Consider the following 26630-nt stretch of genomic DNA (forward strand, 5'->3'; position numbering starts at 1 on the left):
GTTTAATGTGTTGTTTCCTTTACATAAATTAGTTCATTCACCCATAACCTTTACTATCCCCATTGTCCAGCTGAGAAAAGTGAGGTTCAGAGGTTAGCCAGTAAGGGACAGAGTCAGGACTTGACTCTGGGCCTGATTCTGAAGCCTGCATCCTACCCATTCTGACAGTGCCACTCAATGCCATCACTACACTTATACGTGGCACATCCCCTAATAAGCACTGAACTCAAGATGCTGCTTGGTTTGGCTGGCAAGCCCCAGAGCAAAACTGCTCCATGGGCTTCTGGGCACTCAGAGGCTCAGACAGGGCCTCTGTCCTCCCTCTCACCCCTCCTCTCCATCCTAACCCTTTAAACCACTTGTTCTATGTCCCAGACTTGCTTTTGTGGGGAATTGATGAGATATTAACGAAATTGGCTAAGGGGTGATCTGTACCAGAGCACCAGCTTTTAAGGGTCTTGTGGGCAAAACCTACTGAACCATCCAAGAGGTGGCAAAAAGGCTGTCCTACAGCACAATCAACCAGGACTTCAAACACTGTTTCTGAAAGCATTCAGTCCAATCAGAGCACTGGAGCAGCCACATAGCTGCACAACAGACTCAGTCTCCGATGAGCTATTTCCCTGTGCCTCTCGCTTCTAGTCACAGCCCACGCCCCTGAATCCAGCCACTGACAAACTCGTCTCTGGCTGAAGGTAGATGGGGCCAGTGTGGATGGGTGAACCTGTTACAGAGAAGCCTCCTCTACAGCACCAAACTTCTGGCTACAGAAGGATTAACACATACAAGACTCTTGTCATCACCATTCCCGCAGCTCACATACACATTCTAACAACACAAAAAACAAACGCACAAAACATCTCTAATCAAAAATGTGTAGAAAGAGCTGGGCACAGTGGCTCATGCCTGTAATCCCAGAACTTTGGGTGGCCGAGGCGGGCAGATCACTTGAGGTCAGTTTGGGACTAGCCTGGCCAACATGGTGAAACCCTGGCTCTACTAAAAATATAAAAATTAGCCAGGTGTGGTGGCGGGTGCCTGTAATCTCAGCTACTCAGGAGGCTGAGGCAGGAGAATTGCTTGAACCTGGGAGGCAGAGGTTGCAGTGAGCTGAGATTGTGCCTCTGCACTCCAGGCTGGGTGACAGAGACCCTTTCTCAAACAACAACAACAACAAAGTGTAGAAATGATATGTTTAAAATGAGTACTTTTTAGTCTGATCAAAAGAGGAATTACTTTTTTACTTGTTGCTGTACTACATTGAAAAAAATTTTCACACAAAACTATTTTGTAAAGTTCAATAATTTTTGCCACAACAAATTTAGAAGTTTGGACAAGAATATATTTTTTCTCATAAAAGTTATACCAAAAATATATTTTTTCTTAACTTAAAAATACAGCTTCAAAAAGCAAAATTTGAGTTGTTAGAATTCATTACACATTTTACAAACAGCAGTGAAAGAAGTAGTCAGCAGAATGGATTCAATTTTTAAATACAGAAATGTTCATTTCACAAGCTTGACTTTGTCCTTTAATAACTTAAAGGTAGGGTTCTTGGTGATTTTCTTGTTAAAGATGACCAGGAGTTCCTCTTCGGATCTGTGATGCTCATCTGTCACTGTGTAGTACTGAGCTAAAACCTTCACAAAGAAAAACATCAAATGAGTGTATTTGACCTGGAAAATTATCTTAAAATGTTCTGTCTTTAACCCAGAAATAGAACAACAGAAAAAAAAGAAACCCAGGAGCAAGTGACACCGGCGTGCTCCGCTTGGAAAACCCAGGCAGCAGCCACGTGCGGGGGCTTGACCGTGTGTGAGTCATCCTGAGATACAAAGTGAAATAAAGGAGAAGAAACCACTGCTCTAGGATAGGCAAAAGAGAGCAAATATCTAGAACAATAATTTCCAAACAATAAAAATTAAATAAATGGAGCCGCTCTTCAAAGTCTTATAAACAAGCCCCAAATCTAGGCACCACCCTGGCTGAGGCTGTGTGAGGGGCTTTGGAGCAGCTTGAAAAATCACTGACACACACACACACACACACACACACACACACACACACACACACACACAGATTTTCAGTGTTTTAGGTGAAAAAAGAAAAAAAACAATTTAAAAATCAATCAGTTCTCCCCAGCTGTTAGACACGTGGGTTTGTTCATATGCCATACCTTTTTCCTTAGCTTTTTGATTGTTATTTCATTGTCTGGGGCCTGTTTCAGAATTGCTTTAATAGTTCCCTTCCAGTTGAATTTACCTACAATATAAATAATAATATTTAAGACATTTCATTTTGTTGTGCTACGAGAAGGGTAAAGAAACAACTTCTGCAACACCTATTTGCTTCCCAGGAAATGAGCTAACCAATGAACAGGACTCCATAGCACTAACCATCTGTTCAATTCCAGTGTCCTAGAAGCACTCACTACCCTTCAAAGGACTGGCTCTTAGAGTGAGCAGGTGCCCATGTGCCATCGGCACGATAAACTCCTAGAGATGTATTTAATGAACTCAACACAGATTTCCTAAGCATCCACTAAGATCACGGGGCACAGTAGCGAGGACAAAGATGAGCAAAAGCAGCTTGACCTGGAATGAGAGAGAGGACAACCACAAACTATTATAGAGGGACTAAAAATACTCATCTAGGGGACTTCTGCTTCTGGGAAGATGGAGTGGACACACTTTCCCCATTCCTTCTGCCCACTACAACTGAGAACCCTGAAACTACATATGCAAGAAACATAAGAAGACTCTGAAAGGTAGAGACCAGCTGAGACCTCGGGGCCTGCAGAGCAACACGGGGTGAGCATCTTGCCGCCTGTACCCCAGATCTGGAGCTGAAGAAGCCAGCAACCTGAACACCAACAGCACAGACAAAACAGTCCCAACAGAAGCCCGCTGTCTCGGCAAAGGACCAGGAAAGGGCAGCCTAGCAAGACAGAAAACTTTTGTACAATAACCACCCTACCGCAGCCACACATCACAGAAAAAACGGTGGCTCCACCCCCACCCGCACCAGCAAAAGCCAAGTGGGGAGCCTGAGCTCTCTACCCTCACAAGGCTGCAATGAGGGACGGTGTCGCAGAAGGCCAAGCAGGAATTCAGGGTTCTCATCCACGCAGGCCAGTCATGAGGCTGCCCCTGCTGTGATGTCAGCAGAGCCTGCACCAGGAGCCCTGCCCGGCAGGAGCAAGAAGTGGCCATCCTCAGGTGCTGATGGAGGCTGAGTGGAGAGCCTGGACTTCCGCCCCCACCTGACAGCAACAAGGCCATGCCCCTCTACAACCACCAAAGTCGTCTGAGAGAAAGACAGGTAAAACAGAAAGTGTAAACCGGATCTTACACCTTACAAAAACAACTAACTCAAAATGGATCATGGACTTCAATATAAACTGTAAGACTAGGAGGCATTTAACATAGACCTGAAATTTGCTGAGAGGATGTATCTTAAGTGTTCTCAACACACACATACACACACACACAGGTAAACCACACACAGGTAAACTATGTGAGGTGATAAATGTGATAATTAGCTTCATTGTAGTGACTATTTCACAATGTACATGTATAATAAAACATTAAGTTGAGCTGGGCATGGTGGCTCATGCTTGTAATCCAGGCACTTTAGGAGGCTGAGGCAGAAGGATTGCTTGAGCCCAGGAGTTCAAGACCAGCCCGGGCAACACTGCAAGACCTGCGTCCTCACAAAAATTTAAAAATTCGCTGGGTGTGGTGGTGTGTACCTGTAGTCCTAACTACTCAGGAAGATTGCTTGAGCTCAGGAAGTTGAGGCTGCAGTGAGCCATGATCACACCAATACACTCCACCCTGGGCAACAGTGAGACCCTGTCTCAAAAAATAAAAAAATAAAAAAAGTTACCCAATAGGATAATTTAGAAAACAAAAAAATCTTTAGGCTCTAGGGCTAGGTAAAGAGTTGTTAGCACAATCCGTAAGATAAACTGATAAATTGAACTTTATCAAAATAAACACCATTTGCCCTAAAAAAGACTCTGTTATGAAAAAACAAGCAACAGACTGAAAAAAATTCACAAACCATATGTCCCACAAAGGAGTAATATTTAGAATAAAAAAACTCAAATCTCAACAGTTAAAAAAAAAAAAACCCCACAAAAACAACCACAACCAAAAAAACCCCAAACAACTCAAATTAGAAACTAGGGGAAAAAAATTTTAAAAAGAGAGCAGATATTTCAACAAAGATATACAGATAGCAAATATGCACAGAAAAAGATGTTCAACAACATTAGCCATTAGGGATACACAAATTCAAACCACAATGAGCTGTTACCACACATCTATCAGAATGGCAAAAATACAAAACAGTGGCAACGCCTAATATTGACCATGATGTAGAGAAACTGGATCCCTTACACTGCTACTGGGAATATAAAATGTGTACAGCCACTCCTGAAACAGCTGGCAGTTTTTTCCTTTTTAAATTTTTGTGGGTACATAGTAGGTGTACATAGGGTACATGAGATATTTTCATACAGACATGCAATATGTAATATATCAGAGTAAATGGGGTATCCATTATCTCAAGCATTTATCCTTTTGTGTTACAAACAATCCAATTATACTCTTTAGTTATTTTAAAATGTACAATTAAATTATTATTGACTTGAGCCACCCTGTTGTGCTATCAAATACTAGGTCTTATTCATTCTTTCTATTTTCTTGATACCCATTAACCATCCCCACCTCTCCCACAGCCTCCCACCACCCTTTCCAGTCTCTGGTAACCATACTTTTACTCTCTATCTCCATGAGTTGGCAACAGTTTTGATTTTTAGATCCCACAAATAAGTGAAAACATGCTATGCTTGTCTTCCTGTGCTTGGCTTATTTCACTTAGCATAATGACTTCCAGTTCCATCCAGGTTGCTGCAAACGACAGGATCTCATTCTTTTTATGGCTGAGTAGTACTCCGTTGTGTACATGCACCACATTTTCCTTACCCACTCATCTGCTGCTGGACACATAGGTTGCTCCAATCTTGGTTATTGTAAATAGTGCTGCAACAAACACAGGAGTGCAGGTATCTCTTCAACACAGGGATTTCCTTTCTTCTGAATATGCACCCAAACAGTGAGACTGCTGGATCATACGGGAGCTCTATTTTTAGGTTTCTGAGGAACCTCCAAGCAGTTCTCCATAGTGGTTGTACTAATTTACATTCCCACCAACAGTGCACCAGAGTTGCTTTTTCTCCACATCCTCGCCAGCATTAGTTATTGAGCTGGCGGTTTTTTAAAAAGAATATGCAACTACTGTATGACACAGGATTGAACATTCACTTCAGAAAAACCGACTTAGTTCACACAGAAACCTGCACATCAATGTTTACGGCAGCTTTATTCATTAATAACCAGAGATTAGAAACCACCCAGGTGTCCCTCAACAGGTGAATGATGAAAGAACTGTGATGCATGCATAGCATGGGATACTCCTCACCAATAAAATGAATACTGATCAGTTCAGCAACCTGGGTGAATCTCCAGAGAAAAATGCTGAGTGAAGAGTCAATCTCAAAAGGTTACATACTGTATGATTCCATTCACAGAACATTGTGAGATTACAGAAATGAAGAACAGATTAATGATTGCCAGAGGCTAAGGAGGGGGTAGGGGTGAGAGGGAAGTGGCTGTGGCTACAAGAGGGCAGCAGGAGGCAGCTTTGCGCGATGGCAATGGAAATGGAAGCGTATCAGTGTCAACATCCCAGCTGAGATGCTGTACTACAGTTGTGTAAAGTGTTATCCTGGGTGGCAACAAGGTAAAGGGTACACGGATACCTAAGGATGCCCGAGTCTTCATTATTTCTTACAACTGCATGTGAGTCTACAAGGATCTCAAAACAAAAAATGTAACAACAACAACAAAAATAACCATTCCAGTTGTCCCCCTTGATCTGCAGGGGACAGTTCCCAGACCCCCAGTGGATGCCTGAAATCATGATGGTACTAAACCCTATATATGCTGTCTTTTCCTAAATATTCATGCATGCCTATGACAATGCTCCACTTATAAATTAGGCACAGTAAAAGATTAACAATAACTAATAATAAAACAGAACAATTTTACAATATACTATAATAAAAGTTATGTGAATGTGGTCTCTGTCTCTCTAAATACCTTACTATTCCTCACCCTTCTTATGGTGAAGAAGGCACAGAGCAGGACAGCAAGAGATCTCGCCATGCTGCTCAGAACAGCACGCAATGGAAAACTTAACAATTGTTTATTTCTGGAATTTTCCATTCCACAGATAGGGGGCACTACTGTTTACAAAGTTGAGAAGGGGGTTTTAAGCTTAGAGATCTAACCCAATGCTGGCAGTCACTGAACTCTGCTAATAAAGCTGCAGGCCCATTTGAGTCATTGAACCTATTCTGAACTGCAAGATCCTGGGGGTTGGGGGAGGTGGCAGAGAGATGACGACTTGCCACCTCCTGACAGGTGTGAGTGCTTCAGGCCTGAAGAAGCAGGAGAGAAGCTTTGTGTAAGAGGCAGCATTTCAGAGGGCCCGTGAAGGCCAGGGACTGGATTCTGAGGTTGAGGATACAAGCAAGGAGACCCCAGAAACAGGCCCAGAGATGGGCAGGGGCACAGCTCAGGGGACTTCTAAGAGAACAATGAAAGGCAGGGGCAAGAGAGTTGGGGAGGAGCGAAAGGGAATAGGGTCTCAGAAAGCTATATTGGGCTTATTTAAATTTCAGAGATAACACACATTTCCAAACCAGACTGCTTTACTTTTCTCCTTAAAGACAGTGGGTCAGAGGCACTGTAAAACTGACTCACACACCCTAGAGAATTGATTTTACTTTCAAATTCTTATACATGCCTCTGGAGGGTAAGACTCTACCAGAAGTGCCCGGGTTACACCTTCCTTCCCCAGAAGGGGGCATCTCTCGGCCCCTCTCCCCGCCTACAAGGGACCGTGTATTTCTTTCTTTTCTTTTCTCTCTCTTTTTGAAAGTAGTACACCGTGGCTCACTACAGCCTCAAACTCCTGGGCTCAAGTGACCCTCCTGCCCCTGCCTCTCAAGTAGCTGGGACTATCAGCAAGAGCCGCTATGCCCAGCTGTGCTCTTCGAATGACAGCAGTGATATATACCTTTTGCAGGCGCCTCATGGTCTTCTGGTTCTCCGCCCTCAGGATGCTCTGGGAGCTTCATCTTTTTCTTCTTAGAATCTGTTTCAACTAAGTATTTGGAAATTTTTTTTTTTTAAAGAAGATTTTGCATTTATGCTAGCAGCTACCATTTAATGAGATCTTATGCAAGCTAGGCACACTCCACGTATCATCTCATTTCTTCTCCAGGCTTCCCAGCCCCAGTTTATAAAACCCCAGGAGGGTTTTATCCTCCTCCATGCTGGAGATGGGATGAAGGGAGTTGAGAAGTGAGGTCATTTGCCTGGGCAGGGCCCAGCTCTGCCTGGCCACAAAGCTTATGCTCATTCCCTTACTTGGTTCAAAACACAAGGTCTAGCTGGGTGTGGTAGCTCATGCCTGTAATCCCAGCACTTTGGGAGGCTGAGGGGGGTGGATCACCAGAGATCAGGAGTTCGAGACCAGCGAGGCTAACGTGGCGAAACCCCAACTCTACTAAAAATACAAAAATTAGCTGGGCCTGGTGACACACGCCTGTAGTCTCAGCTACTCAGGAAGCTGAGACAGAAGAATCGCTTGAACCTGGAAGGTGGAGGTTGCAGTGAGCCGAGATCATGCCACTGCACTCCAGTCTGGGTGACACAGCGAGACTCCATCTCAAAAAAAAAAAAAACAAAACCACACAGACACACATGCACACAAAACACTAGGTCTAACAGGCTTAAATATCCCACATTCACAGCTTTCTCAGTTTTTAGACGAATCCTAGAGCGTGAGCTAGCCACTTACCTTCCGAGTGCCTCCGCTTCCTCTTCCCTGCACCCACATGTGCCTCTTCCTCGCTGACGCTGTCCTTGCGCTGCTTTTTCTTCTTGCTCCTCTTCCTTGCAGAGCCGTTGGCCTCGGGGACTTCCTCCCCACCAGCCTCAAGGTCAGCCTCCTGTCCCTTTTTGCGCTTCTTAGGCTTCGGATTCCTTGAGTTTTCCTGGTGGTTTTCTAATTTTAGTTCTTTCTTTTCTCTTTTCCTTTTCTTCTGCCGTTCTTCCTTTCTTTCTCTTTTATGCTTCTTCACCTCCCCTTGCTGTTGCACGGCATCTTTCACTTTGGAGGCTGGAACCTTGGTGGAGATTTCTGCATGTGGATTTGCCATTGGGTGAAGTGGCTGTTGATCCTGTTCCTTATTGACTGGTTCCTTATCATTAAGCAAAAGCAAGAAACACATATTCATTTTAAATGTGTAAATAGAGTTGTCACGTTATTGCCTGGGCCTACTACATAAACTGTTCAAGAAAAATGGTTGGTAAAATCCCTTACCGTTTTATAACTGTGACCCCCACCAACAGCTAAAATGGAGCAGTAAATATACAAAATGGGAAACCACTTCCCCCAGTCCACACCCCTCTGTCTGCACGGAACAGACATCATTTTCATTCCACTGGAAAAGTGAAGAATCCTTATGTCGCTGAAGATGAGACCTTTCATTTCGGCTCACTATTCACGTTTTAGATAAGAGAAGAGTACTTAGGGGTGGTAGAAACCACTGGATGTTATGTGTCTGCAGACCTGGGTTCAAGTTCCAGTTCTGTTAATTCCTAGTCAGGTGACTAAGGGCAAGTTATTTATCTGTTTCAAGCCTATTTCCTTATCTGTAAAATGAAAGGTAGTAATACCTACCTTACACACGGACGGATGAGACGAGGAAAGATCCGTCATGTGCCTATTAGCATAGTGATGCCCAATAAACCAGCCCATTGTGTGTGAAGAGTTTTGTAAATTATCAGCCTTAGAAAATGGTACTGTTATTATCATCATTATTCAGACTGGGAAGTTACCATTAGAAGAATGGTCACCATTCTCATCATTCTTCTTCTTCTTTTTTTTTTTTTTTTTTAATGGAGACAGGGGTCTTGCTCTGTTCTGTTGCACAGGCTGAAATGTAGTGACACAATCTCAGCTCACTGCAACCTCTGATACCCAGACTCAAGCAACACTCCTGCCTCAGACTCCCAAGTAGCTGGGACCACAGGCGCAAGCTACCATAACCGGAAAATTTTTCTGTTTTCTGTAGAAACGGGGTCACCATTCTTTACGTATGGAGGTGTCTCTCTTATGGTTACCCCTGTTAAATGCATTACCTTATTTATGTATATTTTTGAGACAAGAGTCTCACTCTGTCGCCCAGGCTGGAGTACAGTGGTGCAATCTTAGCTCACTGCAACCTCCACCTCCCAGATTCAAGTGATTCTCCTGTCTCAGCCTTCTGAGTAGCTGCGATTACAGGCATGCGCTACCACACCTGGCTAATTTTTGTATTTTTAGTAGAGACGGGGTTTCACTATGTTGGCCAGGCTTGTCTTGAACTCCCAACCTCAGGTGATCCGCCCGACCTGGCCTCCCAAAGTGGTGGGATTACAGGTGTGTGCCACAGCACCTGGCCTTGCATTACCTTATTAAAATCAGCACATAGAGCCTACTTTGAACAATGACATCAGCAAGTTCAGTCCTATTCCTTCCTCAATTCCCTGAGCTCCTTTCTCAAGAGATGACCTGGAGCAATTTATTGAACGCTCCATGTTCCCTGATGCCTCTGGAGAGAAAGGGAGTGGCCAGTGGCTGCTTCCAGGTGTGAGAAACCACTGAGCTGATGCACCTGCAGGCAGGGGTTCAAATTCCATCTCTGTTAGTCTAGCCAAAGGACAGGGTAAGTTACCTACAGTCTTCCTCCTTTAGGTAGCAAGGACTATGTCCTCAAAACTGGACCAAATAAAAAAGAACAAGCTTTCACTACAGTGCAAGGACTCAGGACTCAGGACTCAGACCTTAAGGCTCGATCCTTGGCTATAAGAGCAGCATTAGAAAATGGATACTGGGGAGGCTGAGGCAGGAGAATCACTTGAACCCGGAAGGCGGAGGTTGCAGTGAGCCAAGATCACAACATTGCACTCCAGCCTGGGTGACAATAATGAAACTCTGTCTCAAAAAAAAAAAGAAAACAGATACTGTAGGCCGGGCATGGTGGCTCATGCTTGTAATCCCAGCACTTTGGGAGGCCGAGGTAGGGAGATCACCTGAGGTCAGGAGTTTGAGACCAGCCTGGCCAACATGGTGAAACCCTGTCTCTACTAAAAATACAACAATTAGCTGGGCGTGGTGGCGAGCGCCTGTAATCCTAGCTACTCGGGGGGCTGGGACAGGAGAATCGCTTGAACCTGGGAGGCAGAGGTTGCTGTGAGCCGAGATCATGCCACTGTACTCCAGCTTGGGTGATAAAGTGAGACTCTGTCTCAAAAGAAAAGAAAAAAAGAAAATGGATACTGATCTAACAACTGAAGTTTTCTCAGTAGCAGTGGTTTAGCAGCATCAAGTTGTTAAGGCTCATGGGGTAAAGGGCAGAGGATGATTTCAGAGATAGACTTAGGAAGAAGGGGACAAAGAAATTTCACATCTGTCCTACAATTCCGTCGACATCTTCTAGTAAAATATTATTATTATTATTATTATTATTATTATTATTATTATTTGAGACTGAGTCTCGCTCTATCACCCAGACTGGAATGCAGTGGCACAATATCAGCTCACTGCAACCTCCGCCTCCCAGGTTCAAATGATTCTTGTGCCTCAGCCTCCCGAGTAGCTGGGATTACAGGCGCCTGCCATCACACCCAGCTAATTTTTGTATTTTTTGTAAAGACAGGATTTCACCAAGTTGGTCAGGCTGGTCTTGAACTCCTGACCTCAACTGATCTGCCTGCCTCAGCCTCCCGAAATGCTGGGATTATAGGCATGAGCCACCGTGCCCGCCATAAAATATTATTTTAACCACTGAGAGCCTGAGACCCTAGCCTCCCTTCTACACAATCCAGACCAGATTTTCAGCTAGTGCCTTGCCTCTTTGTCTAAACCAACTCCTCAGCCACCGGGAGAGAGGGAGGGAGGCACACATTTACCCATCTGGCAGCTGCTCAATAAACAGGTGAACCAATTCTTCTCCAACTTTTTTACCTCATTACACACTCTCCTCAAATGTGGTCTCCTCTGTGATGCCCTGACTCTTTCCTAACCGAGCACCTCCTTCAGTTCTGGCCTCCCAATGCCTCTGGCTTCTTCCCAGTGCTGATCAGGACCTGACATTACACCATGGACCCGTATGTGGTGTCTATCTCCCCCACTAGAACATAGCTCCAAGCAGCCAGGACCTTGGCTTAATTACAGTTGCATCCACAGTGATCAGGTGAACTGTGATGGGGTAGAGGACAGAAAAGCATCTGACCTGACATCTGGCAGAGTTACAGGAGGAAAAACAACCAAGGTACGGAGGACAAGGCCTCAGGACCCTCTGCTCTGCACTACAAACACGGGGTATGCTGGGAGGGCCGCGGTGCAAAGGCAGAGGTAAGGGATGACAAGCTGCGTTTTGCAGAGCTCAGGGTTTACCAGGGGCTGTTTACTCCTTACTTTATTTAATATTTAATATGTTCATACTTCAAAAGGGAAACTGGAAAAAACTTTCTAAAACCCTGCAGTTGAAGCAATTTCAAATCTTTGATTCTTAGTTAAAACAGAAATAACCTTAAAAAATAGGTGCCACATAAAGGCCAATCTAATGATCTGTTATACGGTTTCAGAGGGCCAATTTGTATATTCTGAAAGAGACAAACGCTAGGTGTACTACCAAGATAAATTTTCATTTTGGTGCCCACTTGCTGCCAAAAGTATTCTCTCTACAAGTGAATCAACTCCCGATAATTTGACAAGAATGACAGACCAGTGGGGTTCTGACCCCACTGTTTTTTGAAACTGATATTTACACAAAAATAAACAATGTAATCAACAATGTGGCTAAAAGATACCAAACCAAGGTTTTCTACAATATAGTCCACATTCAGGGTCTCTATTAAACCATTTTGACTAACAGGTGGCTGACTTAATTACTCGAAGGGAACTCTCCTTCTACCAGAAGGAAGGCGCTTCAAGCAGACTGCTCATCTACCTTAACTGCAACCTTCAGAGGCCGCTGTGATCCCCTCACCCCTTATCCACAGAAATACCTCGTCACTATGTCCTCACCCTGTTTTATTTTTCCTCATGCACCACCACCTGGGATACTTTAGATTTTTTTGTTCAGGGCCTGGCACAGATCAGGCACTCAGTTAAGTATTAAATAAATGAATGAATATTACTATCCACATTTTTTTTAGATAAGGAGACTGAGGCTCAGAGGCTAAATAATGTGCCTAAGATCAAACGTCAGGCAAACTGCACAGCAGGGATTTGAACCAGGTCTGTCAGAAATCCAAAGCTCCTGTTCTTTCCCATGTATCTATCTCCCTGCCTGATTACTAAGCAAACCATTACATGCTGGGCTGGCACCAGTTTCAAACACTGGGACAAAACACCTTGCTCTTCACAATAAGGAAGTCTCTGCAGTGCATTCAGTTTCTTCCTTTCCATAAATGAAGGCACTAATAAGAGGTTCTCTAAAAAAGAAGGCTGGGCCAGGTGCGGTGGCTCATGCCTGTAATTCCAGCACTTTGGGAGGCCAAGGGAGGCAGGTCACCTGAGGTCAAGAGTTCGAGACCAGCCTGCTTAAAACAGCGAAACTCTGTCTCTGCTAAAAAAAGAAAAATGCAAAAAATTAGCTGGGCATGATGGCTCATGCCTGTAGTCCCAGCTACTTGGGAGGCTGAGACACGAGAACTGCTTGAACCCGGAGGCGGAGGTTGCAGTGAGCCACGATCGCACCACTGCACTGCAGCCTGGGCAACAGAGTGAGACTCTGTCTCAAAAAAATAAAAATAAAAAAGAAGGCTGCCTTGACTTCCAAAAATAAGAAATTCCCATTTCATTATTACCAATTATTTTTTGCCACACTGCAAATCTAAAATCAGATCTGACTTACACTGTTGGAAGCTTCAGAAAAGATATTCCACACCTGGTCCAGAATGAATTCATTATGAACTTTTAAACTGTTCTTCATCCAATTCTGTAAGAAACAAAAAGAAAAAGAACTATTGATTCCACTTAGACAGGTACACACAAGCTCAGTCACTGATGGGCCACACAGCCCCCTCCATTCAAGAAAGTCAATTCATACCTGAAATTTCGCCTTTTTCCTGGGAACGTTGTCGAAAGCACTAATTTGCTCTAACAGTTCTCTTACTTTGGGGCTGACATTGGGTCTCTTTATTAATTCACTAATTTTCTACAAAAAAAGAAGAAAAAAGAAAAACAATAAACAACCAACATGAGTTTCATGAAAGCCAATTGAAAAAGTCCTTGCCATGGCTAAAGGGTTCACGTTTTAAGCCCAGATTCTGTATTTATGTCTATGCTCAAAAATATATAGATTAACTTCTATTAACGTAGTACTGGAGTCCTAGCCCGAGCAGTTAGGCAAGAAAACAAAATAAAAGGCATCCTAATTGCAAAGCATGAAGTAAAATTATCTCTGTTCACAGATGATGTGGTCTTACATGTCAAAGGCCCTAAAGAGTCTACACAAAAATTGTTAGAACTAATAAACAAATCCAGCAAAGTTGCGGGATACAAAATCCACGTTGAAAAATCAAGTTGCATTTTACATAATAACAAGAAACAACCAGAAAGAGAAATTAAGAAAACAATTTCATTTGCAACAGCATCAAAAAGAATAATCAGGAATAAACTTAACTGAAGAGGCAAAAGACTTGTTTACTGAAAACCAAAAAATACTGCTGAAAGAAATTAAAGCAGACACAAATAAATGAAAAACATTCCGTACTCATGGACTGGGAGACTTAAAGTTGTTAAGATGTTAATACTACCCAAGCAATCTACAGATTCAATACAATTCCTATCAAAATCCAATGTGTGTGTATATATACGTTTTTGCAGAAACAGAAAAATCCATCTGAAAACTCACATGGAATCTCAAAAGATACCAAATAGCCAAAACAATCTTGAAAAGAAGAAGAAAAATGCAGATCTCATATTTTCTGATTTCAAAACTTATTACAAGGCTGTAATAAGTTTCTGTAGTTTGCTGACCCCTGCTTCAGAGGATTTCATTGGTGTGACAACAGCACAGACGGAACTCACAGACCCACGCACCTCAACCTTAGGGTCTAGGAATGTCATCTGGTTTTTAGAGAATTGCAGAGAGTGCCCAAAAGTGTGGCTGCTGGTTACCAGCGCAAACAGGATTTCATTAGCTTCTTAATCTGCTCTTGTAAGTCCTTTGTGAACAGAAATACCCTCCCAGTAGCATCCTCATTCAGTAAGCTAGTTAATGTCTGAAAAATTCACTTTTCAACTCTATTATCAAATGGAGCGATTACTTTTTACTGGTTTTTAGAAAAACACAGAATTTTCCATAGATGACATCTGTCTTTTCATTATCCCACCTTCCTTTCTGAATCCTTCCTCCTGCTACCTATTCTGTAAATGATCAGCAGCATTCTGAGAGTTGTACTTCCCAGTGAATTAGGGAGCCAATGCTTCTACCATTTCTATTGTGCATGTTTTCATGCTATTTAAGTAGAAAATTCTCTACATTGATGAAAGATCTTTATTTTGCCTAATTCTAATGACTGGCAGACATGACAGATTAACATGGCTTGAGTTATAAAAGCTGCATTATCACTAGAAGCAAGGAGAGATTAGAAGCTTCCACTTAGTTTTACAGCCAAGGGAAAGCTAATGAGAATTCTAAAATTTTTTTTCAAGAAATTAACAAAACACATGGATTAAAGGTATAATGCACTGCAACTGTTTTAACAGCTAGAAGAATAAAGAGCTTTCTTTCTTTTCTTTTCTTTTTTTTTTTTTGAGATGGAGTCTCACTCTGTCACCTGGTGCAATCTCGGCTAACTGCAACCTCTGCCTCCTGGGTTCAAGCAATTCTCCTGTCTCAGCCTCCTGAGTAGCTGGGATTACAGTCACCCACCACTATGCCCAGCTAATTTTCTGTATTTTTAGTAGAGATGGGGTTTCACCACGTTGGCTAGGCTGGTCTTGAACTCCTGACCTCATGCCTTGCCTGCCTCGGCCTCCCAAAGTGCTGGGACTACAGGTGTGAGCCACCACACCCAGCCAAAGAATTCTTTTTCAAGAGGTTTTAGTTCAACCTGTCTATCCTAGGACATGAGGTTCCCAGGGCTTGTCTGCAGGGATGACATATTTACTCTTAGTCTCTTGGGCTTCCAAAGAAAGCGGAAGCTGTCAGAGGAAGCTACTCAATGAGTTAGAAAGACGTTACCTGAATCCACGCCTGCTGTTTAATGTCGCCTTTGTGAGTTTTACCTTCATAGCCTTTGCCACCATACTTCTGATCTTCACTTATGCATTTCACATGGTTTTTATAGTCATCGCCCCTTTAAAGTGATCAAAAGTTCTGCTATTAGACTGATACCCAAGTTGGAGGCGCTAATACCAGCATGCTGCCACTACCTTCTGTGGTCTATACTGTATATTTTCACATGTGTCTACCACACAAGCACCCCATCTATTTCACTTATTATGTTTACAGCTTCCTGGTCAGAACCACATCCCCCTTCCTCCAAAGTCTTCAATATGAAACCCATCACCAAACTTTCCCCCCATTTTTATAAACACCGTAAGCTAAATTGATAGGCAGTATTTTTTTTTAAGTCATAAGTGTATATATACTGAATAAACAAGAAAATAGTTCTATGCAATAGAGTAGTTTTTTTAAATTACAAAAATCTCAATGTCTAATAGACAGTCAATAATTAGTTGTAGAATAAATCAAAAACAGATATAAAATGGCAGCATGAGGTTACCAACAGTTCTGGATCCCTTAGCGTCCCGGGAAAAAAGAAAACTAAATTCTCTCTCATATAATCTTTGTAAAGCTCTATGGGGTTCTTCAGGGAAATGTTGGGGACAAGGCCCAGAACAAAGTCCCCTAATGAAAACTCAATTTTAACCTACTTTATATAAAAGCTTCCTCCTAGGATTACATCTGAACGGAGGTTAGCAGTTTCCAAAAAATCACTGCTCTAGAATGAATTAAAAGAGAGTATTAGCCAGTACCATCTGAATGCCTCAGAGGACACTGGGGCAGATGCAGCCAGAAGCCAGCTTCTTGCCTGGACCTTCTGAGGCTGAAGGGGAATCAACATCAAATTCATGAGGGGAGCCCTCTGCAAATGACCCACCTGAAGAAACGGTGTCTAAGGCAGGATCTGTCCTGTCCCTCCCCGCTAACTCCTCACATTCACAGAGGCCTCCTCAGTGGAAGTGTCTCCTGACACACCCGTGGGGCCAGGAAGAGCCTCACTTCTACCAGCACCTCTGATTTTCTAGGGAGGACATAGTTTCCTCTGCTACCAGCCATCTCCCCCACTGTGAGCTCATAAATTCACTTTCTGGTTCATAAGTCCATCTCTCCACTGTGATGGGCACACGATACCCATGGTCTAACGAAACTGGCTGTAAACCCCTGGAGCCATCTTCCATGCAGTTAGTTCCCTGGGTCTGATAACAGTGGCAATGCAGCAGCCACCAGTGTCACCAACTGACTGAACGCTCTAATCATAACTCCCCTTTCCTTAGTCTTCTCTTTAACATATCCTCAAAAGCAAATTGTTTAGTAAAGCACATTTTCCGCCCCCCCCCCGAGATGGGGTTACTTGCTCTGTCACCCAGGCTGGAGTGCAGTGGTGAAATCTCGGCTCACCACAACCTCTGCCTCCCGGGTTCAAGCGATTCTCCTGCCTCAGCCTCCCGAGTAGCTGGGATTACAGGCACCCACCACCACGCCTGGCTAATTTTTGTATTTTTAGTAGAGACAGGGTTTCACCATGTTGGCCAGGCTGGTCTTGAACTCCTGACCTCATGATCTGCCCACCTTGGCCTCCCAAAGTGCTGGGATTACAGGCCTGAGCCACTGTGCCCAGCCTAGTAAAGCACATTTTAAAGAATCACACCAGTTTTAATCAATGGACCATACCAGTTTTTTGTCTTAATTTCGTTCTTCAAATTTGCCACTATTTTTCCAAGCTTTGTGGGGCCAAGGCTTCCAAAACTGATCTGCATTTACTATGGATCTACATGAATTCTGTGAAGCTTACCAGAAATCTTTACCGCAGTCAATGCAAGAAAGGCATTCACAGTTTCTGCAAACAGAGACATGCTTTTCCACTTGTATTTTCTTCACTGATTCACCACATGCATTGCATGTAAAAAATACCATTTTTAGGTAAATGGCTAAATACTCTCTATTCAAGACAGGTTTTAAGTCTTGTCCTAAGGAAAAAAAGACAATTATCATTATAAACTGAAACTTCTCATTTCAATAAATGGCTCATGCAGCTAACTTTTCAACCATAATTTCACATGAAAAAACAGAGTCAAAGCTGATTAGCAATCTACATAAAATTCCACCATTCATATAAGTAAAACTAACATTAACAATGAGAATGGCTAACATTTATTGTGTCCTTAACATGTGCCAGGCACTATGCTAGAGGCTTTACATGTATTCACTTATTCAATCCCCACAGTAACCCTATGAGGGAAGGACTATTATTGTTCAGAATTTATATGAGGTAACCGAGACACAGAGATTACATAACTTGCCCAAGGATGCACACTTAACAGAACCAGGATTTAAACCTGGCAGATTGGCTCTCGAGATGAAGAGCTTTGAGGGTGTTAAATCTTACTTTCCGTAATACCTTAAACTCTCTCTGTGTATATGAAACTTATAGAAGGCATTGCAATTTAGGTGTACACTACAAACTATTTCAGGTCCTCAAATATACTAAGAACACAGCAAGAGGAAAACTGAGTGAAGTTTAGAAAGTGAAGAAGAGGCAATTCTATGGGCACAATTTCTATGGCACTAAAAGCATTCACGTCAATATTACTATATATCTACAAAGGTTAAAATGAGGACATGCGCCTCAGCTGTAATGGACTGGGGCCTCCTTCATGTGGCAGCTTGTCAGACATGTCAGAAAGAAATGGAACCACGTCCAGGTGTCCCAACTGCTGGCTGCTGAATTACTGGAGTTCACAAACCCAGATGTCCTGAGCACTGCCCCAACAAGAAGTATGTCTGAGCCGGGCGCGGTGGCTCACGCTTGTAATCCCAGCACTTTGGGAGGCCGAGGTGGGCGGATCACGAGGTCAGGAGATCGAGACCACGGTGAAACCCCATCTCTACTAAAAATACAAAAAAAATTAGCCGGTGTGGTGGCAGGCGCCTGTAGTCCCAGCTACTCGGAGAGGCTGAGGCAGGAGAATGGCGTGAACCTGGGAGGCGGAGCTTGCAGTGAGCCGAGATTGCGCCACTGCACTCCAGCCTGGGCGAAAAAGCGAGACTCTGTGTCAAAAAAAAAAAAAAAAGAAGTATGTCTGCACACGCACATAAACATCATTGTAAAATTTCACAGAAATGCTACTGTGCTCAGGAAAACACAAATTCATCTAGAAGTATTAGAGAAGTCACAGTAATTTTCCATACTTACATAATTTTTAATCACTAGATTTTAAAACAGCATTGTTGTTTTACATTGTAAGTTTTACAGCAAAAATACTGAGAACTGTTTAACCCAGAGCTTTCTTTCTCATTATGAAAATAAAGGTGAGGGTCAAGTAAACCAATGCAACTTACTTCAGGGTAGGACTTCATCCAACAAGCTTTCAGTACAAACGATCTACCCTTGGTTTGCAGAGAATTCCCATGCATGAAATCACCGTTGCTCCTCCACCAGCATGTTTTGGATCACTGCCAGTGAGGCCACACCCAAACAACGACCAGGGTTATTCATGTCCATTCAGCCTTGAATGGAAATGTACATCCTGGCTGCATCTCCAGGGTTCACAAAGGCCCAGCTGGTCTCTTGTGGAGGCCTCTTGCCCTGTGGGACACTATCAGACACCAGCTCAGCTTCTATGCTACATACAAACCACAGACCCCTGACTCCGCGGTCCCAGGCCCCTCCTCAGCTCACTATCAGTGTATGTTAGTAAGCGGACAGCATGTGGTCAGCTACAACCTAGCATCAAATCCTCAGGAAGGAAAACATGACTACCCTCGATGTGCTGCAGCAACTGTCATCTTCTCACCTGGTTACTGTAAAGATGTGTGATACTGTCAGGCTCCTGGGAGCTGGAATCACGTTTCCCATGACCCAGCTCCCTCAAAGCTTACCATTCTAAAAAAGGCAGAGGGATGATCAACCTGTCAGGCAACAAGAGCAGCTATCCTGCCTGACAAGGGAGAACAAAGGCTGGAGCAAGAGCCAACATCACATCCTCAAAGAGCGTGGAGGTGCACTTTGGTGTAAGAGCAGGAATAACTTATTAGTCACCAAGAAATAGATTGTCATCACAGGCACAAGGTGAAAGCAGCCATGATATGCCAAATTATCTGCTGAAAAACTTTAAAGCACTTTTCTAATAAGATACAACAACAAAAAACAGTCTCTGAAACTTAGATATGGCTTAGAGCTTGCCAACCTCTGTTGCTGAGGACAATTCTATTTCTTGATGGAGTGGGAGATGGGAGGAAGAAAGGTTTTGACAAGGCTTAAGAGTCAATTGAGAGATTCCTGTCCCAGCAGGTCAGAAATTTAAGACCTAGGAAGGAAGCTGGAAACAAAATATATTGACTGGAAGAAGCAGTGAAAGCAGTGATGTTGACAAAAAGATACTCAAGAGTAACTGTGCAAAACATTCTATCTCTCTGGAGATCGGCTACACACTACAGTGTAATTAAATATCAATTCAGAAGGTGATTAGAATCTGATTACATGTCCAGCTAAAAAATAACTCTCACATCATTTTCATTTGGTCTTTACTTGTTTAAGGCCGAATGGGTGGATTGCACAGGAAGTCAGAACTGTCTCTCCCTGCCTTCCTCCGGATTTTTACACTTGCCTTGAAATGGGAACAGCTCTGTGTCCACTTGCTTGGCTAATGAGCTAATGTCTGTAAGGAGCCTACCTCTCCCTTATTCAGACCCTGGAGGACAGTCCAGCACCCTGATTACACCTCAAACCCACCCTAGCCCCAGGCAAAAATACCTGTAATTTATGCCATAAACACTTGCTTGGGCTTCAAAGAAAAGCTCAAAACCATCAGAAGCTTCAAAGTCAGCCTAACTGCACAGCAGACAGGGTGTCCCAGGTCTTAGTGCAGGCTTAATATTCGTAAGTGTAAATGCTACAAACTTACAAAAAGCCGTCCTGTGGAAATTCAGTCACTCTGATGGAAGACAGCAAACATTGCCTAAAGCAAAAAAGTAAAACGGTATTGTTCAAATTCCACAAGACTAGATAAGCATGAAGAAAATTTAATTAAACTTTTAAATGATGTTTTGGCAAGTTCGGAACATTTATGCTTCTGAAATTATGAAAACTTAAAACTGCAATAAGATTTTGAGGACACCCAGTCTGCCGGGCTCAGATGTGACAGATTTCAACATTTAGCCCTAAGAGTAAAAAGATGGCAGTTTTTTTATGGGGCTGGATCTAAATAGAGTCCTCTTTTCCTTCCCTGGCTCCCCAACTCCCTCTGCCCAATGTCCAGTCCCAGTGCAGCCAGACGGATTCTACATGCTTTCCCCCTGGCCATATGCGCATGTTAAAAGAGAAACGCAGGCACAAGGCAGTGTTCTTGGACTGGTTGAGAGCACACTTCGGTTCTTGCTCAGTCACTTTAACTCAATTCGGCAGAATGCTGATGCTATCCTATCCACCCAGATACACCCGGGGCCCTCACGCAGGTCCTCTGCGTGTGCTCCTGGCTGTGTCTTCGTCTGTCTGTATGGTCAGTTTACTGAGCTCTCATCACATGCCATACCCACAAAAAAGATGACAGGGTGTGCACCATAGAACACATGATCATTAGCTCTCTACAAAGCCATGTCCCATTTATGAACACAACTGCACCCAACACAACTAAGACTGCTATGATCATACTACCTCCATCTGGAGAGAAAACCTAAGGCTCAGGAGTGTAAGTGAACTGCCCGAAGTCACAGTAAGTGGCAGAGGTGGCCTGAAAGACCAGGCAGCAAGCCCAGGCTCCCACCCTGCCTCCATCTTGACCTGCCATGTCCTAGCCGTTTGCTTGGTGGTTACTCAGCACCTGGGACCTTGAGGTCCTCAACCAAAGAGAAAAAAAATTAAAGTACAAGATGACTTTCCATGTGTAAATATTAGAACCCTAAGTCTTCATTATAAAACCTCTGTGCAGTGCGCAAGGAGACCACCCATGTCACAGAAGAGGCTGTCAGGGGCTGGACAGCAAAGCTAGCTGAGGGGCAACAGCCAGTGGTCAGTAAGGGGCTGGCAACTTGTTAGTCTTCTCTTAACAAGATGGTTGCCAGCTTTTGTTGGACAGGGCCCTGACTCAGGGGTAGAGGATCTGAGCTGGAGCCTACATCTGCTAATGTCAAAAAAGTCATTAAAAACTAAATGACCTTAAGGCACCTTAACTTCCCAGAATCTGTTTATCTGTAAAATAGATCTAATACCTAACTCAAAGCACTGGGTGGAAAGTTAAATAAGACACCAGATATGAAAGCTTCATCCCTGCCCAATTGTAGAAAGGTTTCTCTGTGACCTACCAATTTGCACATCAATGCTATTACACCCAGCCCCCTCCTAAACCCATGCTCCTTTAAATATGACCATCAACCCACCCATTTATGTTCATAAATTCACTCCAACCTTCTCTGGCTCCTCACCCCATGGGTGCCTACTCTACCAAGTTCCCTGATAACATGCCCTTAGGTTTGGTTCTGAGATTGGAATGATTTTTTTTAATCTTCCTCCCTCTATATTTTTGTATTACTTATTAAATTTTTTTTCTTTTTTTTCTTTTTTGAGACAGAGTCTCGTTCTGTCACCCAGACTGGAGTACAATGGCGCGATCTCGGCTCACTGCAACCTTTGCCTCCCAGGTTAAAGCAATTCTCTGGCCTCAGCCTCCCCAGTAGCTGGGATTACAGGCACACGCCACCACGCCCGGCTAATTTTTGTATTTTTAGTAGAGACGGAGTTTCACCATGTTGGCCAGGCTGGTTGTGAACTCTTCACCTCAGGTGATCTACCCTCCTCGGCCTCCCAAAGTGCTGGGTGACAGGCATGGGCCACTGCACTTGGCCTTGACTATCCTTAAAATATTCTTGCATGCACATACAAATGCTGACCTACACATCATTACCACGACTACCACTGAATCAGCCCACCTGAGGGGCCTGGCTGGCAACCCCAGGACATCCCCCACTGAACACTGTGACCCTGAGCATGCCACTGCCTCTTTAAACTTCAAGTTCTCTCATCTGTGAAACAAGAAGTCAGGCCAACTTGACAAGACTCAAGCCCCTTCCACGGGTAGCATTCTGAGAAACCATGGCTATGGTGCAAGAGAAGGGCAGACAAACATGCTCCGTCCACCATCCTGCCTAAATCTTTGTGTGTGAGGCTGACAAGGGTTACAATGGGTGACATTCAGAAGGAGAGAATCTCTCCCTTGTTCCTTGCAAAAGCCCTGGGAAGTAGGTGCACCTATCTCCACTAAACAGATGAGCAAACTGAGGCACAGAAGCCATGTCTCTGCCTCCTACCTCACCCACGGCATCACCAGCACTGTTTTAAACACCATCCCTTCACTCAAGTAACTACCATGTGTCAGGCACTGTGCTAGACCCTGGGAGCCTGGGGCACAGTGTGAATAAGTCCCAAGTGGGCCCTCTCTGCTAGAAATCAGGGTTGCAAATACAGGCCCCACCTCATCCCCCTCCCTCTCTCCTCAGAGGTAGGTGCTGCAGAGAATCCTAATTCATGGAGCACCCAAGCCCTCTCATAGGAGGTTAACACATTTATACTCATGTAATCCTCATCACAGTCCTCCGAGTTAGGTTCTGTATGTTATGACAGATGAGAAAACTGAGGCGCAAAGAGGTTAAAAAACTTACACCAGGTCATCCCACATCCAGGTAGTGGCAACCCAGATTCACACACAGTAGTTACTCCGGTCCTAAGTATGTGCTCTGGACCGCTACATCCTAAGGCCTCCTCTTTAGGGACTGATCTCCCAAGGCTCAGAGAAGAGCCCTGTCTTCAACATGCAGCAAGCCTGAAGCCCAGTCGGGCGGTGACCAACCGTCCTGGTTTGGCCAGGCCCAAGGGAGTCCCCAGTACGCGGGACTTTAAGTTTTAAAACTAAAACGAGTTGGTCACCCTAAGTCCAGGACTCCTGCCACTTCCCCAGAGCAGGAATGAGATCTGAATGGAACTCCTTCCTCCATGCGTAACCCAGAGGGGCTGACGGTGGAAATCCCGCCCCTCCCCTACTCACTCTCTGAGCCCCAGCCTCCTAGGTCGGACCTGTGGGCCACCGCCCCTCACCTCTCAGCCAGCGCCCGCCAACGGTTTCAACCGGCCGCGGGGAGCACGTGGACTAGCCACCGCCAGCCCAGCGCTGCAGCTACCCGCCTCTCAGGCTTCGCGGTGCAGAATTCACTTCCGAACCACCCAGCGCGCCTGCGCACCGCGGCCACACCCCCCCCCAGCGGAAGTGACGCCAACGGAAGCAGGAGGGAGGTTCCAGCAAGCCAAGGGGGCGTTGTCGGGATGGTTCCGCCGCCGGCGGATCGCTGCGAGTGGCCTTGAGGGCGGCTGCTGCAGGTGAAGAGCAGGCGGCGGGGCAGACAGCGGCCTCCGAGGGTAAGGTGGCCGGCCTTGCGACGGCGTGCGGGGCTGGCGCGGGTGGGAATGGCCCGGAAGGGAAGGGAGGCCGGGCGCCCGAAGGCGGCCCAGGAGGGCATGGACCCACCGCTCCTTCCCATCTCTGGGCACTCGAGGATACCCCGGGGATTGGCGGCTCCTGCGAGAGTCAGCGAGCATCTGCTCTGTGCCGGGCATCACAGGGGACGCGGACTGAGACCCAGAAGGCCAGGTTCCGGGCCTGGGAGCTGGGCCTTCTGTCTGGTGCAGCTCCCTCGGCCTGGAAACCCCACCCGCGCCCTCTCATCTCCAGGCTTTGCCCGCTGGAAGCCAGCCTGGCCCGCCCCTGGCCCGCCTCCGCCCCGCGCTACCCATCTCTCGGCTTCTGTTTCCTTCCACGCTGTAGTTGAGAGTAGCGCTTAAGACGACAAAGCCCACAGCCTAGCTCAGTTTCATTACGGTGTGGCCTCTTCGTGCCTCAGCCCCGCATCTGTAAAGCGGGTGTCATAGCGGCACCTGCGTCGCTGGAACCTTGTCGTATTTCATGAGTTGGTGCATGTAAATCGCTTAGACTAGTGGCTGCCACTTAGTAAGTACTCAATAAACGTCAGCTGTTCTCAGCCCTTAAAACAGGGTCTAGCATACAGTGGTGGTCACTAGGTGTTTGTTGCTTAAATGAATGAATGAAAGTTGAATGGAGGATGCACAGAGTATTGTGAGAAACCTTCACTCCCAAGATGTGTGTATGTGGGTGATAAGGTTTCACTCTGAAAGTGAGCAGTGTTGGGCCTGGAATAGAAGGTGTATTAGTTTGCTAGGACTGCAAACAAAATACTGGGTGGCTTAAACAACAGAAATTTATTATTTTCTCACAGTTCTGGAGGTTAGAAGTCCAAGATCAAAGTGTCTTCAGGTTTGGTTTCTTCTGAGACGTTTCTCCTTGGCTTGCACGTGGCTGCTTTCTTGCTGTGTCCTCGCATGGTCTTTCCTCTGTGTTTTCACATCTCTGGTGTCTCTCTTTGTATCCAAATTTCCTCTTTATAAGAACATCAGTCAGGTTGTATTAGGGCCCACCTTAATGGCCTCATTTTAACTTAATTACCTTCTTACAAGCCTGATCTCCAAATACAATCACATTCTGGGGTGCTGGGGGAACAGTTTACCCATAACAAAAGGAATTCACAGAAATGGACAAGGAGGGAAATATTTTCCAACAGAAGTGACAGAATGGCCAGGAGGCTTAAAAGCAGGGTGCTCAAGATGTTTTCTGTGTTCAGGGCACATATGTGTACTTCAGTCTTGTTTGTGCTCTCCTACTGTTTTTGGGTTTTGTTGTTGTTTGTTTGTTTGTTTGTCCTCCTGAAAACTCAAAGAAAGTGAGCCCTCCCATTTTTTTAGTCTGGCAAACTTAACTCACATTTCAGTCCCTGACCCTCCCTCCCAAATTAATTTCTGCTTCCTCCATTTAATAACTGGCACAGGGCTGGGTGCCGTGGCTCACGCCTGTAATCCCAGCCCTTTGGGAGGCCGAGGCAGGCAGATCATGAGGCCAAGAGATCGAGACCAGCCTGGCCAACATGGTGAAACCCCGTAAACCCCATCTCTACTAAGAATACAAAAATCAGGTGGGTGTGGTGGCGCATGCCTGTAATCCCAGCACTTTGGGAGGCTGAGGTGGGTGGATCATTTGAGGTCAGGGGTTTGACACCAGCCTGGCCAACATAGTGAGACCCCCAGCCCTCGTCCCTACTAAAAATACAAAAATTAGCTGGGTGTGGTGGTGCATGCCTGTAATCCTAGCTACTTGGGAGGCTGAGGCAGAAGAATCACTTGAACCCAGGAGGTGGAGGTTGCAGTGAGCTGAAAGCACACCACTCCACTCCTGCCTGGTCGACTGAGCAAGACTGCGTCTCAGAAAAAAATAAAAAATAACTCTGGACAGTGCGACGATACTTGTTTTTCCCACTAGACTGATGCTTCATGAGGACATGGATGACCATATCTGATGTGTTTGCTATCGTACCTTCAGTGCCTAGCGCATAATGGGCACTCTGTAAAGTTAAGTGAATGTTGGAAAACTGAGACACAGAGCCTGTGGAGGGCAGGGAACACATCTGTTCCGTTTGTCAGCATTCCATCCTCGCGACAATCTGTTGCACATGTTAGGCACACAGTATCTGTTTAGCTGAATTGGCCTTCCCTGTATGATAAGTGTCAGCATAAAGCTAAGACAAGATTCCAGGTTTGTTTGCTTCAAGCCAGTGCTTTTATAAGTAGGGTGGAGGTGAGGAGCTACGAGTAAGCCATTTGGAAAGTATGATGATGGGCAGACTCACTAGGAGCCCTCTGTGGTTAGCTTGATATTAAGGTGCGTGAACTGTGGGCCCTTGGAGAAGTAATCTATTAATGGCTCTGCTGAGAAAACATCCACAAATTCTATCCAGTAGTATTTGACCTGTTGGTAGAATTGAGGGGCCTTTGCTCTAGGAGTCCTCTCTGCAGGTTGAAATTCCATTCTGGCTCTAGTTTTCTTTAGAAGCGTTTCTTCATTCACATTGATCTAAACTTTTTTTTGTTTCTTTTCCCCCATATTTTCATTTTTTGATGCCATTCATACCATCTTTCCACCATCACATTCCTTGTATAGATTTGTAGCTTTTAGAACAAGAAAAAACCTCTAAAAGAGATCACCTAGTCCAATAGGGGACTTCTCCATTTTTATAGATGAAAAACTGAGGCCCAGAGTCTCATCCATCCAGAAATATGTATTGAGTGCCTACTATGTTGAAGGCACTCTGC

The 26630-nt window shown here is 44.8% G+C and overlaps 2 protein-coding genes across 2 annotated transcripts in view; one reads left to right on the plus strand and one right to left on the minus strand.

Annotated features, from left to right (window-relative positions):
• Positions 1-1320: 1320 nt before the first annotated feature.
• Positions 1321-23647, minus strand: LYAR (Ly1 antibody reactive). Its single transcript, XM_030801283.1, has 10 exons — positions 23514-23647; positions 20332-20385; positions 17220-17394; positions 15383-15497; positions 13241-13348; positions 13046-13129; positions 7936-8338; positions 7150-7236; positions 2177-2262; positions 1321-1640 (listed from the first exon to the last, which is right to left on the minus strand). The coding sequence occupies exons 3-10, from the start codon at positions 17339-17341 to the stop codon at positions 1506-1508; spliced, it is 1140 nt and encodes a 379-aa protein (XP_030657143.1). The 5' UTR covers positions 17342-17394; positions 20332-20385; positions 23514-23647; the 3' UTR covers positions 1321-1505.
• Positions 23648-23675: 28 nt separating this feature from the next.
• ZBTB49 (zinc finger and BTB domain containing 49) overlaps positions 23676-26630 on the plus strand; it is a 28214-nt gene continuing 25259 nt past the window's right edge. The window contains exon 1 of the mRNA XM_003258481.2: positions 23676-23831. The gene's annotated coding sequence lies outside the window, so the exon portion shown is untranslated. The remainder of the gene's footprint in view (positions 23832-26630) is intronic.

The sequence above is a fragment of the Nomascus leucogenys genome, chromosome 20, assembly GCF_006542625.1.
Source record: "Nomascus leucogenys isolate Asia chromosome 20, Asia_NLE_v1, whole genome shotgun sequence".
Lineage (NCBI taxonomy): Eukaryota > Metazoa > Chordata > Mammalia > Primates > Hylobatidae > Nomascus > Nomascus leucogenys.

Excerpts from the sequence above, each read along its gene's own strand:
- LYAR (XM_030801283.1), bottom strand. The coding sequence starts at position 17,341 with ATGGTATTTTTTACATGCAATGCATGTGGTGAATCAGTGAAGAAAATA. Across the intron at positions 15,498-17,219 it reads GACTGCGGTAAAGATTTCTG|GGGCGATGACTATAAAAACC; the intron begins GTAAGCTTCACA and ends ATCACTTTAAAG. Across the intron at positions 2,263-7,149 it reads CCATGAGGCGCCTGCAAAAG|GTAAATTCAACTGGAAGGGA; the intron begins GTATATATCACT and ends TTTATATTGTAG.